We start from the raw sequence: 19,219 nt of genomic DNA on the forward strand, positions 1-19,219 counted from the left end.
TTTTTCCTCCAGTGATAGTGGGGATTGAACTCTACCACTGAGCTACACCTCCCACCCAGTAATCCACATTTTAAAGCCCACTAGTGTTCAGAGTCTCCGTCTACCTCAGCCTTGCTGATTTCAAATCAGGTGTCACAAAGATAAGGAACTCTGTGTGTCTTCTGTGGGCCACACCATGCCCTGTGCTGTAGAAACATCACCTTTATGAAGTACATAAACATCAGAAATGTCTGTGAGAGAAGTTATGAGTCTCTGTTTATAGTTAAGTTACCATCCAGGACTGTTATATAGAGGGATCAGGGTTTGGGTTTAGGAAAACCTGACTCCAGACCCATTCTCCATTTAGCACTATTAAAACAGGGCTGGGATCACTAGCTCTGGCCATCATTTATTGGAAGCCTTTTGTTGATGGCTGCTAGCTACAGCTCTTCTCTCACATGGGGACCAGTCCATGTTCTAGATTCTAATAGCAGCTTTGCCTCCCATCCAGTGACATCCTCAACGTTCTCTTGTCTTATTTCCTATTAGTCTTGGGTGAGAGTGGAAGAGGGAGCCTACTGTGTTGGGAATTAGCCTTGCACTCTTGTTCACCATAGACAAGTTGCTTAAACCCACTGGGCTGGAATTCCTGGTTAGATATTTCTGTCTTCACTTCTTCTGAGTTCTTCCTGTTGTACTGCAGAACTTTAATGCTTGGGAAGTTTAAGAACTTCTGAGTTCTTCCTATCATTTACGACTTGAGCAATAGTGTGCACACCTCACTGGGTAGATCCTTTTCTGAGGTTATCTTTAAGACTTGAGCAATAGTGTGCACACCTCACTGGGTAGATTCTTCTCTGGGGTTATCTGAGCTCCTTGTTGCTAGGTGAAGAATTCCTGGTCTATTTCAAGGTCACAGAGGGCTTCTATTTGTTTTCTAGTTCCCTTTTGGAATTAGGTGTGCTTTTCCCCTTTGTCATCGTGAAAGTATCTTTCATGAATTATCTCCTTAGCCAGGTAACTTGGAATGCTACACTATCTTTAGATACATGCACATACATTTCCACTGTTGTATCCCAGTGCACATGTGCTATGCATTAATAATTGCACTGTTATGTTTTCATAATTTATCATAATGATACCATTATTGCTTACTATAGAAATTCTTTCCCCACCCCCAACCCCTAAGTCTAATTGAGGTCGAGACAGACTATAAATGTGATAATACAGATTGCATGCTCAGAGGAAATGGAGTGGGTTTCATAGTGGAGTTTTAATTTAGGATTCGTTCTGGTGATGTAGCCTCTTCCTATGGTACATTACTTTGAGTCCAATATAACTGCATGTTCCCACAGCCCCTCATTATAGCTGCAGCTTCTCACTGCTTTTTAATTAAAAAAAAAAATAGAGAGGGGGAAATGAAACCTAAAGCTTAGGTTGGATATTGTCTGGGTACACAGGGAGTATTGCAGGCAGTTTGCTTACTTAATTTTTTAACTCCTTCAAAGCCTTTGTGATGATGTTTTGATTTCCATTTTCGAGGGTTGGAGTGAGAGAAGATGGAGAAGTACCACTTGTATGCTTACACATACAACGAGGTTACTGAAAGATTAGGCATATGAAGCCTCCAGTAAGCTTTGAGAGAGTTGAGTCCTTTCTGGGTCCTCGGAAGGCCACACTGCCCATGTGGTGGGATGGTGCCAAGTGCTCAGAGAGCCTTTTATGTGACTGTGGGAGTGAGGCTGGGATCTACATAGAAGGCTGGAGACGCACTGGAGACTCACTCATTCAAGGCTGGTATTCTGGAACATTAGAAGTCAAGAGTTAATCATTGTCTCCAGGTCTGTGGGCAGCAGAAGCAGAGAAATGACTTTATTAAGAACGATTGCTTTTGACATTCCTTCATCTTGAGGGATGCCACATGCCTTTCAGAGACCAGAGCAGATTAATCTCAGAGGTGACTGGTAAGAATGGCTAAGCCTCTTGAGATTGGCTGTGTGACATGAGAAGGGTGTTGGTGGCCTGAGCTCTGACCCCTAGCAGGATACTCTCCTTTGGATCAACAGTCCCTGACTCCCTGCAGTGAAATCAGCCTGGCAGCCCTGAGCTTCTTCCCAGGCACAGCTGTGTTTGTGGGTAATCACTTGCTCTCCCAGGGGTGCAGACTGGAGAAACGGAATCAAGAAGTCTACTTCTAGGTGAGGATATGGAGTCTGCTTCATGATTGTTGTGGGTTTCCAGAGCTTTTTAAGAGCCCCTGCTGCATTCATTGTTGCTGGAAATTGGTTCCGGTTAGGCTTCATCAGGGAGCAGTGTGATGGCAGCCTACACATGAAATTGGGCTGGTCTGTATTGAGCTGAGTGTGAGTGTAAGTGTGAACCACATGCCGAGGGCTCAGTATTTTTAAAGAAAGGGTAAACTAGCATTAAAAAAATATTGACTACATATTAACTTGCTGTTTTAGGTATATTATACTAAATAAAATATCTACTAAAATTAATTTTACCTGTTTCTTTTTACTTTAAAAAATGTGGCTATTAAAAAATATTTATGCCAGTGGCTTGCACTGTATTTGATTGTACCCCATCCTGGACAGTGGAATGCTAGCACGGCAGTGTCTTTCTTGGGTGGCTCATCTGCCCTTTCCTAGCACAGAGCCACAGACACAGTTGGCACTTAGGAAAGAGTTGGTAAGGGGCCAACCCCAGCTCCTAACTAGAGCACTGAAGTCTTAGGAATGAGTGGAACCTCTATTGGGAATGCTGGCTTTTGAAAAAGAGACAACCAAGGAGTAAAGGGCAAAATTCTTGCCTCTGAGGGAAAATGCTGAAATCAAGCAGCTCAGGATCGCTGTTGCACAGCTTACCTACCCTCAGGAGAGGGAGGTGGCCATGGCTCTTGGGCCAGGCCCAAGAGGAACCGATCCTGTATGTGTGATGTTGAGATAGAGCGGTCAGAAAGGTTCTGGAAGCTTATTTGTACTGGCCGTGCCTCTCCTCATGACCCAGTTTAGGCGGCACCCAGCCGGAAGCCTGAGGCTGCTACTGGGCCACCTGATTACATACAGTGTTTCATGCTTTAGAAGTCTTTTTACCGAGTTTTTGTTGTTATTGTTGTTAATGACTTAACAAATACCACTTTAATTTAACCAAGGTCTTACGTGACTTCTATCTGTGGGTACATTTAAGTCCTTCAGAACTGTGTCACTGAGAGTTGCATAATCAAGGTGGATGGGCACACTCTTCAGTGTGCCACTTCAGAAGGGATCAGCTTGTCTCTGCAAGTGTTTATTGAGAGCTAGCTGGCACCCTAGGCATCCTGTTCCCTGCTAATGCAACAGAACTGTTAACTATTTCTGGTCCCCAGAGATGTGGTGGATTAAAGTGCTGCCCAAGGAAAGTGCTTTTTCAGTGGATTATTAGAGGTGAGGATGAAACTCCTCCCCTGACCTTTAAAGAAGTAGGTCCTAAAGGGACAAGACCACTGTTGTTTCTAGTCTGCTGCTCTTGATGGTGGCAGCACTTAGCTTCGTCCTGTTAATTGTGGCCCCACCACCTTTTCTCTCCATCCCCAAATCCCCTCTTGTGGAGAAAGAACTCTGGAGCTCATGCTTTGACTTGGCTGCGGCAGGCTTGCACTAATCACAATCGCAGCAGGGCTTGTTTTATGAGCCTGAAAGATTCCTGTTCCCAGGAGGCTGAAGTTCCTCACCTGCTGGGGAGCCACAGAGTTCTGTTTGAAGCCTGGTTCCTTGAGGATGAAGTTACCTCCCTCTCCCTTCCCACATAAAAGCATCTTGAGATCTCTAGCTACTGGACTGTGGGGACTCCCTCCCCTGTTTAAGGGTAAGAACAATAATGACGATACTGAGTTTTTATACTTAAGGAAATTGGGTGTGTCCCAGGGAGACTCAGAAAAGAGTGAAGAAAAGCAGGTGGTACTCTACAAACGGAACTGTCTAATTTTTCTGAGCACCATCATCTGCTCAGCTCCCTGAATCACCTGGTGTGTAGAACCAGCACGATTCACATGGACAGAGAATGACTCTGCACCCCTGGCGCGGTGCAGCTCAGTGGCAGTCACAAGGCAAGATGTGTGATGTGCATGATGAAAATGTGTCTGTTATTACAGACACCTTAGCAGGGTGTCGGTGAGCACAGCGTTTTCTCGTGTGGTAGTAACAACCCACATTGCACTATTACGCTATCAGTAGGTGCAGGTGTCATCGGAGAAGGAAAAATTCACGAAGGAGCCGATCTCAGTGTCTTGTTGGGGAAGACAGAATCAAGAGGATTGCCTCAGTGGTCATTTTCTTTGTTTGGCGCTGTTGTCCTTTAGAGTGTTTTCCCTTCTAAAGCAGCTTTTTAAAGTGCACCAGGAAAAGGGTTTTAACCCTCATTTGCATTTTAGGAAGCAAAGGCTTAGGGAGGTAGACCATATGCCCAAAGTTGCGCTAGTGGCGGGCTGAGCTTGGTGGTGGGAGAGGGCCATTTGGTCTCTGCCATGTTGTTTCTCTTCAGTTTGGAAGCTCCTTTTAGTAGTGCCTGCTTTATTCTAACTTAGTAGGACACAACGGTGAGGGGGAGGCTTCTGTGCCCTGTGTTAGCGAAGGGACAGTGAAGCCCCAGGAGTCCGTTAGGAATTAGGAAGCACCAGTTCTGTGGGGTTAAAGGCTCTACCACCTTTTATAGTACCGTACTTCTGGTACACAAAATACAAATAAAATGTTTATTGTTGAAAACTATTTGGGGCTGGAGAGAGAGGAGCCTTAGCTGTTACAAGCATATACTGCTCTTGGAGATGACCAAGTTCAGTTCCTAGCACCCGCTCAAGCAGCTCACAACCTCCTTCAGCTCCCGCTTCTGGGGCTCCTACTCTCTTCCAACCTGTGGGCACTTGCACTCATGTGCACAAACATACATTCAAACACATAATTAAAAACTAATGAAAGATCAAAATGTATGGGTGTGTGTAAGTGTGCATAGAGGAGTCCTGTTCTGTCACTCTTCCTATTTCTCTGGGTCAAGGACTCTCACTGGTCCTGGAGTTAGGCTGGCAGTGAGCCTCTTGTCTGCTGGGTTACAGGTGCCTATACAGCAATGCCCAGCTGTTTCTCATGTGTGTTGGGATCTGAACTCAGATCTCCATGTGTGTACAGCAAGTGAGTCATCTATTCGGCCCTAAATTTTCTTTTGAATTGACAACTCTGTTTATAGGGCACAATGTATTTTGGTATATTGAAGGGAGCAGGCAAAAGCACCTTGGCCTAAGTACTGCCATTTTGACTTCAGACTTCACTCCGTAGGGTGAAATAAAGTTCAAGTTCTCAAGGCCTAGGGGAGCTGAGAACTCTCCAATGGCTGAGCAACCTCCTTCCTAAACCATAGAAATAGTCGTTATGCATCTTTAGTTCTTTAGAAGCATCATGGCTATTCCCAACAACAGAAGGAACAAATTAATCTGATTGGTTGGACTGAAAGGCTTGCATTGTATATTGATTGACAATGATGGGACATTCAGGGAAGCCTCTAATCTCTAAATCCTGATTGGTGAAAATTGTAACTATAACTTGGCAACAAATGTTTGTGAATTTTGTGTTTATAAACCCCACTTCTGCCCCTGCTTGGCTCACTTGGGGCTGTCAGGAGAAACAAGGCTTCTGAGTCCTTGTCCTGCAGCCCTGATCCATCAGTGACCCGCTTATGTGGTGAATTATTAAAATCTTTGGAACCCATAAGTGTTGTCTCTCTCCTTCCTTATGGCATAAAGGGCTAGGTGCAACAATGTTTGCGATATAGAATGCACAGATCTATCTATCACTGTGTACTTTTGTGGAGAAAATTTAAAGTATTTGAAGAATGCAGGATGTTAGTATGTGTTGCATGTGCCATTCTGCTTGCCAAATGACTAAAGAGAGTCACTTCTTCTGAGTTCTTTTCTATAAATGAGATCATGTGGCATTTGATGCAGCAGAGATGTCTTCCCGGTTGACCAGTTGTGGTACATGCCCACAGTCATATTGCTAGTGATAGCCTTTCTTCCCCTGGCTGAGTGGTACTCTGGAGAGCACACCCCACATTTCTCCCATCTGCTGCTGGGCACCTTGCTCCTGTCTTGTTGTGAGTAGTGCTACGCTGAGCATCTCGGTGCAGGAACTTCTCTGCAGTACTGCCTTCAGTTCCTTTGGAGACTGCTGGGTCATATGGTGGTCGGTCTAGTCTCAGTTTTCTGAGGAGACTCTACACTCTTTTCCATAATGGCCATGTTAACTCACATGCCCACCAGCAGGGCACTCTCAGGGTTTCCTGTTCTCCACACCTCCTTAGCTGTCCTAACAGACTATACCCCATGGTTTCATTTGTGTTTCCTGATTAATAACTTTGGGACTTTCCCTGCTCCTTTATCTCTTGAGTGGCCAACCCTTACCTGGCCTATGGCCATCTGTTCTCCTGCGTAGTAGAATCCGAAGTACAGTAGACTTGGAAGTTATTGATATATCATTCTCTTTCTGAACTTGATAGAAGATGTGTGCTGAGGGGTGGAAGTTGGGGATTGTATCTTGCAAGGCATGTGAGCCTGACTCAGTATCCCCATGTCAAGGTGGTCTTTCCCCTTGTGATTTCTATATACACCGGGAATCTTGTGAAGTGGTACAACCTCATTTAAAAAAAAAAAAAAAAGCCCATTGGTCATGGTGTATTTGTAAAACCATTAAGAATCTGAAACTTCATAGAGCTAGCCTCACTGTTCTGTGGAAAAGGTAAGCCATGGCACTTTGCTATCAGAATCCTTGGATTCTTCTAGAATGCTTGATGTCTATTCCCCACTCCCCCCACACTTCTGAGACAGGGTTTCTCTGTGTAGCCTTGGCTGACCTGGAACTCATTCTGTACACCAGGCTGGCCTCGAACTCAGAGATCTGCCTGCCTCTGCCTCCTGAGTGCTATGATTTAATTTGTGTGCCACCATGCCTGGCTGCCTGATTCTTCTTCTGCTCTAACGTCCTATGTTTCTTTTCTTTTTTCTCAGCCCAACAGGGGCACAAAACGACCCCGGGATGATGAAGAGGAGGAACTGAAGACACGTCGCAAGCAGACTGGTCCTCGAGAACGTGGCCGTTATCGTGAGGAGGAGGCTACAGCAGCTGAAGAAACAGATGATGATAAAAAAAGGCTGCTGCAGATTATTGACAGGGATGGCGAGGAAGAAGAGGAAGAGGTAGTGAGCCTGAGCTGGGCAGGAGCCAGCACAGTGACCCTGACACACCATCTGTGGCTTAACTGGGGACAGGATATTACCCTGAGTCTTATCTGTAAAATGGGGTTAAGAAAAACTGCGTTAGAGTGTTGAGGCAAAGGTTGGGTGGGATAGTAGAGTCTGGAAAAGGATTTACAGAATAAGGAACGTCGTGGGTACAAAGAGGAAGGATGGCTGGTGTTGACAGGAGAAAGCTAGCGAGAGCTTCCTGACCTGTCATTCTGAGGACATGTAGAAGGCCCATCATTTTAAAATATAGTCCATAATCCAAAAGAAGTGTCAAATCCTGTCAATCACACAGGTAGAGTAGGGCTTTTAAGAATGAAGTTCAAAGTACTACTAGATTAGCTATTTGGGTCTTATTGAGGCATGGTGGCTCATGCCTGTAGTCCTAGCTCTCAGAAGCTGAGGTAAGAGGATCACTTGAGCCCAAGAGTTCAAGACCAGCCCTGGCAACATATATAGCAAGACCTTTCTCAGAAAAACAAAGCAACAGTCAATCCTACAACAGTCGAAGGAAGGCTGTTATACTCAATCTTGCCCTGTGCCTTTGAATAATCTCCTTTATGCCTCATGTGCCTGGGTTCTTCCCATTAGGTCTAGGTCAGGTGCTTTCTCCTCCAAGAAGCCTATCCCATCTCCAAGGTGGCCCTGCAGGCCATTTTCAAATTCTCTTCTCACTTGATTCTGTATATAGTCTTCACAGCATGAATCGTGGTTTGCAGTACTTATTTATCTTACATTTACTTTCCTCCCTTGGCCTCCCGTGAAAATGGCCTGGCTCTGTTTTGTTCACAGCTATGTCTCTGGCACTTGGAGCAACATCTAGCTCTTCATAGGCCCTAATAAATATTTATTGAATGAGTAAATGAATGGAGCAGAGAAGCACAGAAGTAAAATATCAGCGATTAAAACAAAATGACCTTACCTCGTGTCTTTTTAAATCCTTAAGTGGTAACTTATATGGGCTTTCACTCTGGCATTTTGTTCAATATGAATTATGGAAATGGATTCTGAAGAGCCAGCTGTTTTCTAGTTCCCTCAAAGACGTGATGCTAAGTTTGGCTTTTAAAAATGAGGCAGGGGCATGAATCTGAGAAGAAGAAAAAACTTAATTTGTATTCCAAACAGGTCTTTTCTATGTTACGACAATAGCCCCTTCTTCCCCAGGGTGTAGACCAGTGTTGTCTGAGGTTCTGCCCCTAAAATATAGTGGCGTTTGAGGAGTCTATGGGAGAGAGTCATGAGTTCTCAATTGCCTCTCAGAAGGCAGCAGCCTGGAAGGGCTCACACAGTGTGTGGAGCTGACGCTCCCTCTTCCCCCTCTGGCTTCTGCTCAGACTGTTCACCCTGTAGTTAATTGGAAGGTAGAATTCCTGTGTAGACGATTTGGGGGGGACTGGAACAGTGGCTGTCATAGGTAAGTAGTTTCTAGTCTGGGAGACAGAAATGTAATGGGGGAGCAGCCTTTCTGTTAAGGGACAGGGACAAAGAGATCACTTTGTAAAACTGACACACAAAAGGCTAAAAATCCAGGAGTTATTTTCTCACTGCTACCAAAGTCCCATCTGATGGAAAACAAGTGGTGCTTGCCCTGTGGTCACGTGGCCTTGTAAAATATTATTGTCCTTTTTGTGCTACATCACCAGCATCCATCTTTCTGAAATCTCCCGCTGGTTTCTGACATTGAGCTATTGGAGATACTGCTGAGGCTGATGACTAAGACTGATAATTCGGTTCCCTGGTATTGGAGAGGAATTGGAGGAAGGAGGCCAAACCCTGGAAAGGCTGGGATGCTGGAAATCCCACAAGAACTGCACTCCCATGAATATAGTTCTCCCAGAGTGGTCAAAATGTTAGTGAGGGGAAAGAAAGCAGCGCCTGTGAGGGAGGCTGGAAAGTGAATTAGCCGTTCCCTAGACAGGGTTCCATTGCGTAAACCCTCTTGGTATGCGGGGTATGCTATGTCTCTTGCTATTAAGAACAGCATCATTATTCATTACTAGAGTTCACCAAACAATTTTATGTACACAGTTTGTTCAGGTCATCTCTGTGACCTTGAAAGATCCAGCAAACATTTTCATTCCAGTCCGCCCGCCCTCTACTCCGCAGATCTTCACTGGGTGCCTGTGATGAGCAGGTACTAAAGAATCAGCAGCAAGCAAGGAGGCATGAGCCATCTCCAGGGTGCTGTCTGCCCTGTTGTTGCTTTTTAATTAAAACAAATTTATTTTCTTCATACAGGTGTTTTGTCTCTAGTATAGGTACATGTATGGTGCCCTCAGAGGCCAGAAGAGGGCGTTGGATCCCCTGGAACTGGAGTTACAGACAGTTGTGGGCTGCCGTGTGGGTGCTGGGAATCAAACCTGCGTCCTCTGGAAGAGCAGCCTGTGATCTGAACTGTGGAGCAGCCTCTCCAGCCACAGTGTCTGCCCTGATTTGAAGTTGGAGCAATTAGCTGGGCCACATCCTTCCAGACTTTCCTTTTGTAGGCCACGTGAAGGGTTAGGGATTTTATTCTAGACACCAAGGGGATGACTTTAGGAAAGACTAATGAGGAGGTGTGAGGTAGACCTGCCAAGGCCTTGAGGAAGTTCTTAGTGAAGTTTTGTTGCTATGCAGTTGGTGTGGAGGGAGTCGAGGCTCTGAGTCCTAACCAAGCCAGACACTGACTTTGGTTTTTACCATGTTGGGAAAGCCTTCTTGAACTGTAGACCTGGGAGGGGTGGGAGCCCAGCAGAGTGCTTCCGGATCCTGAGGTTGATAAAATCTAAGAAATGTATCATGCTCAAAATGAATGTATAGGTTTCTCCCACTTAAAACGCAATATAGGAAGAACATTGAGATTTCATAATAAAATAATAGCTAGTATTTCTGAGTCCTTACAGAATTATAGGATGATTCAGTGCTTTCCAAAAGGATCTATTTCAAGTTCTCCTAAAAGCAGTTTCTGTATTGCTTTTAGGTGTGAGTTATGACCATTACTATAGAGCAGAGAAGCTGGAAGTTGGGAAAGTGTTAGAGAGGCAGGGTGCCTTGCTACATTAATTTAAACTGGAACGTGAACTGAAGAGACAACATTTCTGAAATTTCTGTATTAGTTGTATGTGTGGGGAAGATAAGTGATTCAGAAGTTAAAAAAAAGATTTATGTGTGTGTGCTTGCGTGTGTATGTAGGTATAGGTGTTGGTGGAGGCCAGTAAATGGTATCAGATGCCCTGAAGCTAAAATTGCAGGTGGTTGTGTGCCACATGGTATGGGTGCTGGGAACTGAACTCAGGATCTCTGAAGAATAGGAACTCTTAACCCCTGAGCCTTTACTTGGACCCCTCAATATATAATACTCAGTTCATTTACTTTTTAAGGTATCTCTGCGGCGTAAGAAGCAAGACAACTCTGTGGTTCTAGTTTTCTAATGCTTCCTCTGAGCAAGGTTACTAAAAATGCTTTATTGTTTATATTTAATATTTATTCATTTATTTTGAGGCAGGGTCTCCCTAGGTAGCTCTGACTGACCTAGAACTGATTATGTAGACCAGGGCTGGCCTTAGACTTGTGGCAGTCCCACTGCCTTTACCTGAGTGTTGGGATTATAGGCATGTGATATCATGTCCAGTTATTAACCGGCTGGCCTGTCCGCCTGTCTCCCTCCCTCCCTCCCTCTTTTATCTTACCATGTCCATGTAGCCAGGGCACCCTCAAACTCATGAGCCTCTTGCCTTAGTGCCACATCTGGCTCAAAGTTAGCTAATCATGGATGCCACACTAGCATTCCAAAGTACCTCTCTGACCTTCCCTCAGTAGCTAAGGAGGAACAGGCATAGAAATGTGAGAATGTGAAGCGGTGTGTATAGCTCCCCAACTGCCATCCGCCCCTTATGGGCTGTGCAGAAACAGGCACTAGAGCAGCCTTGGCCTATAGACAGGTTTGTGACCTCTGGTGTGAGGAGGAGACTAGAGGTCCCTGGCACTAACTTGGGTTTGATCTTAAGCAAATTCTTCTTAGTTTCTGATTCTTTCTTGCCTGTGCGTCAAAGGGACAAGATAAATGGTGACTAAAAGTACCCGGCATCATGGCTTACTCTACATCCACGGTGTGCCTGAGAAACCTTTGCTGGATGAGTCTGTAACTGCCTGAGACAGAGTTTCCTGGTGTAGAGGCAGGATGTAGATGTGACATCCAGGATGATTCCCCTCACCACCATTCTGGTTGGGGAGGAAAAGCATGTACCCATGGCAGCAGGTGGACAGAAGAGCCATAGTGAGAGTGATTGGGACTGTGACATCCATGAACACTGAAGCTGTTGTCCTTGTTCCAGGAGGAGCCACTGGATGAAAGCTCAGTGAAGAAGATGATCCTCACGTTTGAAAAGCGATCATACAAAAACCAGGAGCTGAGGATCAAGTTTCCCGACAATCCGGAGAAGTAAGGCCCCCCGCTTTGCTGACGCCCCTTCTCCTCCGTGGTGGCCTGTTTTCACATTTTTGAATTTGTTGTTTGCTTTGTTGGCTTTTTGTGACTTGATCAGGATCCCAGGGTGGCCCACATGTTTGGGAAGTCCCTGGAAGGACACACAGGACTTGAGTCAGTGAAGCTAAGGGCTATGGTTTATTATGGCGGGAGTCCACAAAGGTATTGGCTAGGAGAAATGTGTATCTACAGTCTAGAGATATCTGTGTCCAGGCTTCCTGTTTCCCTCCACTGGGGGAGGGCAGACAGACAGCGCTGCATCTTCCGGCAGTGGACTGCACTGGTGTGTTTATATCCTGGGAGGCTGACTTGAGGACTGGGCAGGTCTGCATTCTCTGACAGCCAGAACCACCACAATTCCAGACTTCAAGAAAACAAGCAGCTGTGGGGTGTTATAGCCTGGTCGAGGAGCACCCTTAGTACTCAGGACCGGCTGCCAGCTCTGAGTCAGCCTTGTAAGCAGGCTTCCTAAAGAGCAGTCCTACTTTGCTAACTCTTTCTTACGTCGTTCTTTCAGTGCCCCCAGGATGCCACCCACAGCTGCCAGGTGAAAGCTTTAGTGCAGAGAAAATGTCCCAACTCTTCTGTGTGAGGCAACTAACTGGGTTGTTGGGGGGTTTGAGAACAATGGCCAGCTTGCATCTCCGCACCTGCTTAGATGCTCCTGTTTTTTTTTAACTGTGAGATGCCATAGTATGAGATCTGGGATCTTTCAATCTTGAATCCCAATTAAAAAGGATTAAAGATTTGTATAGATTTTAGAGTTCTAAATCTGTTTTCTTCCCTGTCTTTCTCCCTTCCCAGATAAATGGTTTAATGAATTTTAATAGGCCCAAAGCCCTGAGGCAATTAAGAGTTGGATGGTAGGATCTTTGCATTCGAGTTTGTAGGTTACTAGGGAGACTGACTATTAATGTGAGGTAGAAGGAAATACACAAGTAGAGATGTAAGCAGAATGCTGTGGGAGCATAGGAGGAGAAGGAGCAAATGCTTTGTTGAGGACCTCATAGGAAAGGTAGTGTTGGGGCTGGGCCTTGTGTTACGCATGCAGCTAGCATAGAGTGAAAAGCAGTACTGTGGAGATGGCTCAGAGGGTAAAGTACTTGCCACATGAATGTGAGGACTTAAGTTTGGAACCTGCAAACTCATGTAAAGCTGGGTGGGTAGCTCCTACATCAAGATGGGGGCAGAGATGGGAGAATCCCTTGACACTCATGGGCCAGCTAGCCTGGTGCGTACAACAGGGTATAAGAGATCGTCTCAAATAAGAGAGAAGGTAAGGACAGCACTGAAGGTTGTGTTTTGATCTCTATGTGTGCATCATGGCATGTGCGCCTGCACACACAGACACACTTACAGACACACTTAGAGACAGCATACACACACATGCTCCAGAAGATGAGAAGCAGGGGAGGGAGTGAGAAAACACAAAACCCAGTATGTAGAGGGTAGAGAGTCTTCAAGCAAGCCTGGGAGATGTTGTGACTCAGTATTCTCCTTTTCTGTAGGTTAAGGGGCAGGGCAGGGAAAACTCAGCCCTCTGTAACAGCAGCTAGATCATAGCCCAGCTTCTCAGCACCTGCATTATCTCTGGTGTTGTGCTGACCTCCACTGCACAGAAGTAGTTCACACTGGGGTGTGTGTGTGTGTGTGTGTGTGTGCGCGCGCGCATTTGATTACACAATTATCACATAGATGGATGCTATTGTAAAAAGTAGTTTCAATGCATAAGTAGAATAAGAAATGGAAGTCACTTCACTGTACTAACCCTACTACTACCCCAGTACCTACAGCTGACCTGGTGACCAATTCTGTGAAGATCCCTTTAGACTGTTTTCTATACCCTGTTTTCTAGTATACAAAGATTCAGCCAATACAAATTTGAGTTTATATAACAGGAAATGTTTTCCTGTTAGTGTCTGTCTGCCTTTTGTTTTTGGCTGGTACACAGTATTTCATCGTTAGGAAATCCTACAATGTACTTAGTTATTTTTTGTATTGATGGACTTTAGGTTATTTTAAATTTTTAAAATTTTATTTTATTTCATGTATATGAGTGTTTTGCCTGCATGTTTGTCTGAATACCACATGTGTGCCTGGTGCCCACAGAGGTTAGAAGAGGGTGTTAGATCCCCTGGGACTGGAATTACAGGTGGTTGTGAACTACCATGTTGGAGCTGGGAATTGAACCTGGGTCCTCTGGAAGAGCAGTCAGTGCTCTTAACTGCTGAACCATCTCTAGCAGTTTGGATCATTTTAAACATTGACTTTTATAAGCAGTGCTGGATAGATTTCATTGTGTATATATATACCTTTGTGCTTGCATATTTCTATAGGAATTCCTAGACATTGAATGCCCAGACTGAAGGGCATGCAACTAGAATCTTCGAAAGCTACTCCGAGCTACTTGTTCTGACCCTTCCTTCTCCCTTCAGCTGCGTCTCCTTCCCCAGTTCTCACAGTAGACATGGCCACTCTTTAACACCTGTGCTCTTTGCTTTCTTGTTTCTCCATGTTGGGCTCTTGTAGTTGGGTGTAGATTGTGTCTTGTTTGTTCCTGTGGCATTGCTGGGGTGTCTGCTGGGCTGCAGGTGCTCAGTAAACACGAGAGCTCCCGTGCAGTCCTTGGCATCTTACTGTATCCCTATGGTCTGGAAGCCAAGGACCCCTCAGGAGGAAGCTGTGCTGCAGGTTGATAACACTGAAAATGTGAGATCTGATTTATGCCCTGGAACGGCGGCATTGCCTTTGTGCCCTAGGCAGCCATTGCGCTGCGTTGGAGAGTGGTGAAGTCATGGCATCTGTGGCTGCTGGCCTCTCATTAGGTACCACTGCTCTCTTGTGGGGCCATTGATAAGCTGCTTTTCAGAAAGAGGTTTATGTTCTTTAAACAGTGTTTGCCATTCGGGGAAAAAAAAGTTTATGTGCTATTTTAGTTTAAATTTTGAACATATAAAAATGGAAATTACCATAAAGAACTTTTTGTTGTGTCAAAAAGCAGTTAGGAAACTCTCTTGTGCTTTAATCCCGAGTTTCTGAATTCTTGCTGGCATGATGTCTTCCATAATTCTCCAGATCAGTGAGGGGCAATTAAGATGGAAATTGCTCCTGTGTATGTGAATGAGACTTTGCAGTTGAGATTTATCTTCCTGTATGTGTGAGTGTCGTTTTGATCACAGCCTCCCCAGGGCTGTTCTTATTTGTCTGGGGTTCAGAGTCAGCCGGCAGGCCGCCTTCCACCTGCAGGCGCCTCTTGGTGCTGTCACCTCTGTCCCAAACATCACACTGAGTGTGCCGCTTCTGTAGTAGGCCTTTAGCTCTTTACATTTCCACAGGGACGGAATCGTTTAGTGTAGTGATTCACAACCTTTTCTTAAGAAATTGTAGCGACCACCAGAACATGCAAGTGTGTAACTTGCCATCGAGATAATGATCTAGGAGTTGGGGAGACAGCTCACTGGGTAAGAGCCCTTGTGTGCCAGCACAAGGGCCCGAGTGCAGACTGCTAGCATCCCTGTGAAAGGCCTGCACATGTAGCACCAGCACTTCCGGAGGTGGATCCAGGAGGTGGATCCAGGAGGTGGATCCAGGAGGATCACTGGGGATTGAGGCCCCCAGCCTAGCTCTACAGTTTGTGAGACCGTCAAGGGAATTAGATGGAGAATGACAGATCAGGACACCTGAGATGCTCCTCTGGCCTCTGTGTATGCACACAGGTATAAGGTGTGCACAGTAGCACACACACTTGCATACGCCATAGACATCACACACACCACACACACACACACACACACACACACACACACACACACCCCGGATGATATCCCTTGTTGTGTGGACCTTGGGAAAACTCCATGGTGTGAACTCTGGTGAAAGAAGTGTGAAAAGGGCTGATAGTACCTTAGATGAGGAACATTTTCATCTCTTTCCCCTAGGGATCTCCCACTGTTTCAGCCACATCAGGGGACCACCCCTTGAGAACAGCTGTTTTAATTGGGTTGGAAGTATCGTCATGGTCCCTCTGCAGTGATGGCCTGCTAGTATGACTGCATCTAAGACTCGCTAGGTTTTGTAGTCCTGTGGTTTTGAACACTGAGGTCATTGGTTAATATTCACTCTCGTGGTTGAGGGAGAACATCTTGCTTGTCTGAAGCAAATGAGCATGGGCAGACTAGGAGAACATTTTCTGTTCTGTCAGATGGAGTCCATGACCCCATCTCTGCCTGGTTACTGTTTTAATATGTTGCTCTATTGCTTTCCCATCGCCTCTCACCTGACCCTTCCCCTGGCTGTGAGTCATGTGTTGCTGAAGCTGTACTGGCTCCCTGAAGACAGCCTTCTGCAAATAGTACTGTGTGCTTTAAGTGAGTGGGCTGTACATGGTCAGCAGAAACAGAAGAGAATTGTCCTTTTGATAACATAACAGACTCAAGGCAGCTGCTGTGAGCCAACAATATTATTAGGCACTTTATATGTATTGTTTCTTTAAATCCTCACTATCCTTCAACCAGGAAGATAAGGAAATCAAGATTTAGAAATTAGTAGTTAACGTTCTGTCTTTGACTACACTGGGTGTTCCAATGGTGCCTCTTGGGCAGCATTGGACATCCGTACACTTACTAGTGTGTAATGGGTGGCTTACATTCATGGTAGGCTGAGAGCTCTGAGACACTGGGCTGATATTTTGTCTGTTACAGTCTTCTCTCTACCTAGGCCAATGACTGGCACCTATATAGGTTTGGTGAATGCTTGTTGGCACACAGCTCACGGTCACACCCACGTAGTCCTTCCCGAGTCCAAGTATTTCTCATTATGTCTCATTACCCATGTAGCACTGCGCCTAGTAGGACTTTTGTGATGTACTTACAGTTTGCTTCTCTGCTGTTTGTTTTCCTTGAATCATGTTCTGACCTTCTAAATCTTACATTTCAAGAATTGCGAAGTTGGACAGAGGAACAGTCTGCTACTCCTGCTGTCTAAGCCTTGGCTGTTCTGTCTCCTTGTTGGTTTATGTATTTGGTACTAAGGTTGGGCACTGGGACGCTGTACCCAGTAGGCAAGCTGTCTACTACTGGATTATGCCCCAGCTTTTGGTTTTTCAGACAAGGCCTCCAAGTGTGGCTGAGGCTGCTCTTGAACTCTCTATGTAGCCACAGTGGTCTTGAACTTGTGATCATCCTGGGCTGGGATTGCAGGTACCTACCAAAACATCTAATGGGGTATTTTATTTTATTTTTGAGGCAAAGTCTAACTATGCAGCCCTGGCTGACCTGGAACTCACTATGTAGATCAAACTGGTCTTGAACTCACCAAGATCCATCTGCCTCTTCTCTCAAGTGTTGAGATTAAAAGGTCTGTGTCATCGTACTGGATTGGTGTTTATTTTTTAATATCTTTCCCAGTGACAAAGATCTAACTTGGCAAAGAAACCTATTCCACCTTTTGGTAATTCTGATTCTTAAGATTCCTAAGAATAAAAAAGAATTTCATTAGATTCTCTGATGTGAGAGGGTATGTGTCTTCTTGAAGTCTTGGTTACTTCCCAGAATCAGTTTCTCTGTCCCCTGACGTACAGCTCTGAAACAGATGTCACAAAGCTCTAGGGTCATCTGGTCAGCATGAGGACTTTATCCTGTCTTCTTTTGAGCAGACTCAAGTCACAGTCATGCTTGTAGCGGGCAGCGCCTGTCTTTGTTCTTCCCTCTGACGGGCACTGTGGTAGTTTCTGTGGTCACAGTGAGTGAGCAGGTGCTGGAGAGCAGAGGTGAGCAGGAAGTAGTTTGCCCTGGAGGAGCCTTCTCATGATCTGCATTGGGTCATCAAGCCCCCTCTGCACTTCTTGCTCTTTTGAGACTACCTGGCCTACCCCACACATTGATACCTGACGTCAGTGCAATTTTCTTTTCCTTTTGTGGTGCTGGGTATTGAACCTAGGGCCTTCTGTATGCCAGGCAAGTGATCTGCCCCAGATTTACCCTCCCAGCCTTGCACAAGCCCTCCAGATCCATAATTCTGAGTGGTCTAAAAACATGATCTATTTACAAGCACAGAAGAAGGATCCTTTAAAAGGTGATATTGGGCCGGGTGGTGGTGGTGGTGGTGGTGGCGGCGGCGGCGGCGGCGGCGGCGGCGGCGCACGCCTTTAATCCCAGCACTCGGGAGGCAGAGCCAGGCGGATCTCTGAGAGTTCGAGGCCAGCCTGGACTACCAAGTGAGTCCCAGGAAAGGCGCAGAGCTACACAGAGAAACTTTGTCTCGAAAAACCAAAAAAAAAAAAAAATTATAGAACTTGCTTTGAATAATAAGCAGGTAAGAGAAGGCAAGAAAACTTAACTGGAAAAGAATGACAAGGTGTGTTTTATAACAGCAGATGAAAGCAGCAGCAGTGTGGGAATGTGGAGGCTCCAGAGTTTGTAAACAGATCAGTGAGACAGAGTGGAAAGCTGGAAACAGATGGCAGTGTGCATCATAGGTTAGTGTGTTGTAGATAACACTTCTTCAGATGGGAGGGGAAGGGTAGGTGATGGAGTTGTGGCAGCTGACCTGGCCCTGTAGCATGTGAAAACAGATTTCATAAGACATAGCGCATCTGATCTTCCCATAGAAAAACTTCACTCATATACATGTGAAATAGAGTTGGCAAAGACCAAGGTGTGACTACCTGAGGTTTTGAAAACTTTTATTTTGATAAATAATTAAAAATAACGACCAGTATGTCCAAAAAGCATAGCATATAAATTAAGAGATATAGAGGGCATTTTATAAATAAGGAGATAGGATGAGACCCTGGTTTAAACATGGGTAAAGGATGAATGGAAATAGTAAACAGAAAAATGTTAACCGTTTTTAAAATCAGAAATGCAGAATGTTTGAAGAACCTTCTTTGCTGTCTTGCACTGGAGCCAGTTTTAAGTAGCTACTACTGCTTGGGAAGGGGGAGAGAAAACAGCCCTTGAAACATGGTTGTTAGCTTTCTGACAGACTTTATCAGAATCTGTGAAGTCATGCACGCTCCTGGACTTGGCGCTTTCTTTCCTGGGAATTTACCCCACACAGTGATTGTGAATGCACACAGACAGCTACATGCTATTTGTTACAGGGGAAACTGGAAACTATCTGAGTGTCTGAGAGAGGGGAATTCTTTAAATAAATTACAGTACACCAGCACGAGCGAGTGTACTATGCAGCTGTTTAAAATTGATGATTTACCACAGGAATTTCAGATAAACAGTCTCCCACGCACTGATTGATTGGCAGTCCCTTCTTGGAGGCACTGTCTCAAGAAGGACTTGGAAGCCAGGGCCAGGCTCGGCACCAGGGAGAGTGGTGCAGTCAGTGAGGGGCTTCTTGGGAGAAGGAGAGCGGCCAGTAGTAGCACTTTGTCAGGGATTGGTTCTTCCTGTTGTAAAGAATGTTTAGCTGGTATTAACAGCAGCAGTGAAATTGAGCATAGACCACAGAGATTTGCTTTGTGGGTGAAAGGCTAAGAATTGAGAAAAATGACCAAACAT

At 45.3% G+C, this 19,219-nt stretch overlaps 1 protein-coding gene across 2 annotated transcripts in view; it reads left to right on the plus strand.

Moving 5' to 3' along the window:
• The window catches only part of Ctnnbl1 (catenin beta like 1), a 169,866-nt gene that overhangs the window by 32,374 nt on the left and 118,273 nt on the right, over positions 1 to 19,219 (plus strand). The window contains exons 1-3 of one of the 2 annotated variants that reach the window (XM_059261816.1): positions 955 to 996; positions 7,010 to 7,198; positions 11,557 to 11,663. In XM_059261816.1, coding sequence (XP_059117799.1) covers positions 976 to 996; positions 7,010 to 7,198; positions 11,557 to 11,663 — 317 coding nt within the window. In that variant the 5' untranslated portion in view covers positions 955 to 975. Of the gene's footprint in view, positions 1 to 954; positions 997 to 7,009; positions 7,199 to 11,556; positions 11,664 to 19,219 lie in introns of those variants that run through there. The other variant, XM_059261815.1, reaches the window with a different exon arrangement.

The sequence above is a fragment of the Peromyscus eremicus genome, chromosome 4, assembly GCF_949786415.1.
Source record: "Peromyscus eremicus chromosome 4, PerEre_H2_v1, whole genome shotgun sequence".
NCBI lineage: Eukaryota > Metazoa > Chordata > Mammalia > Rodentia > Cricetidae > Peromyscus > Peromyscus eremicus.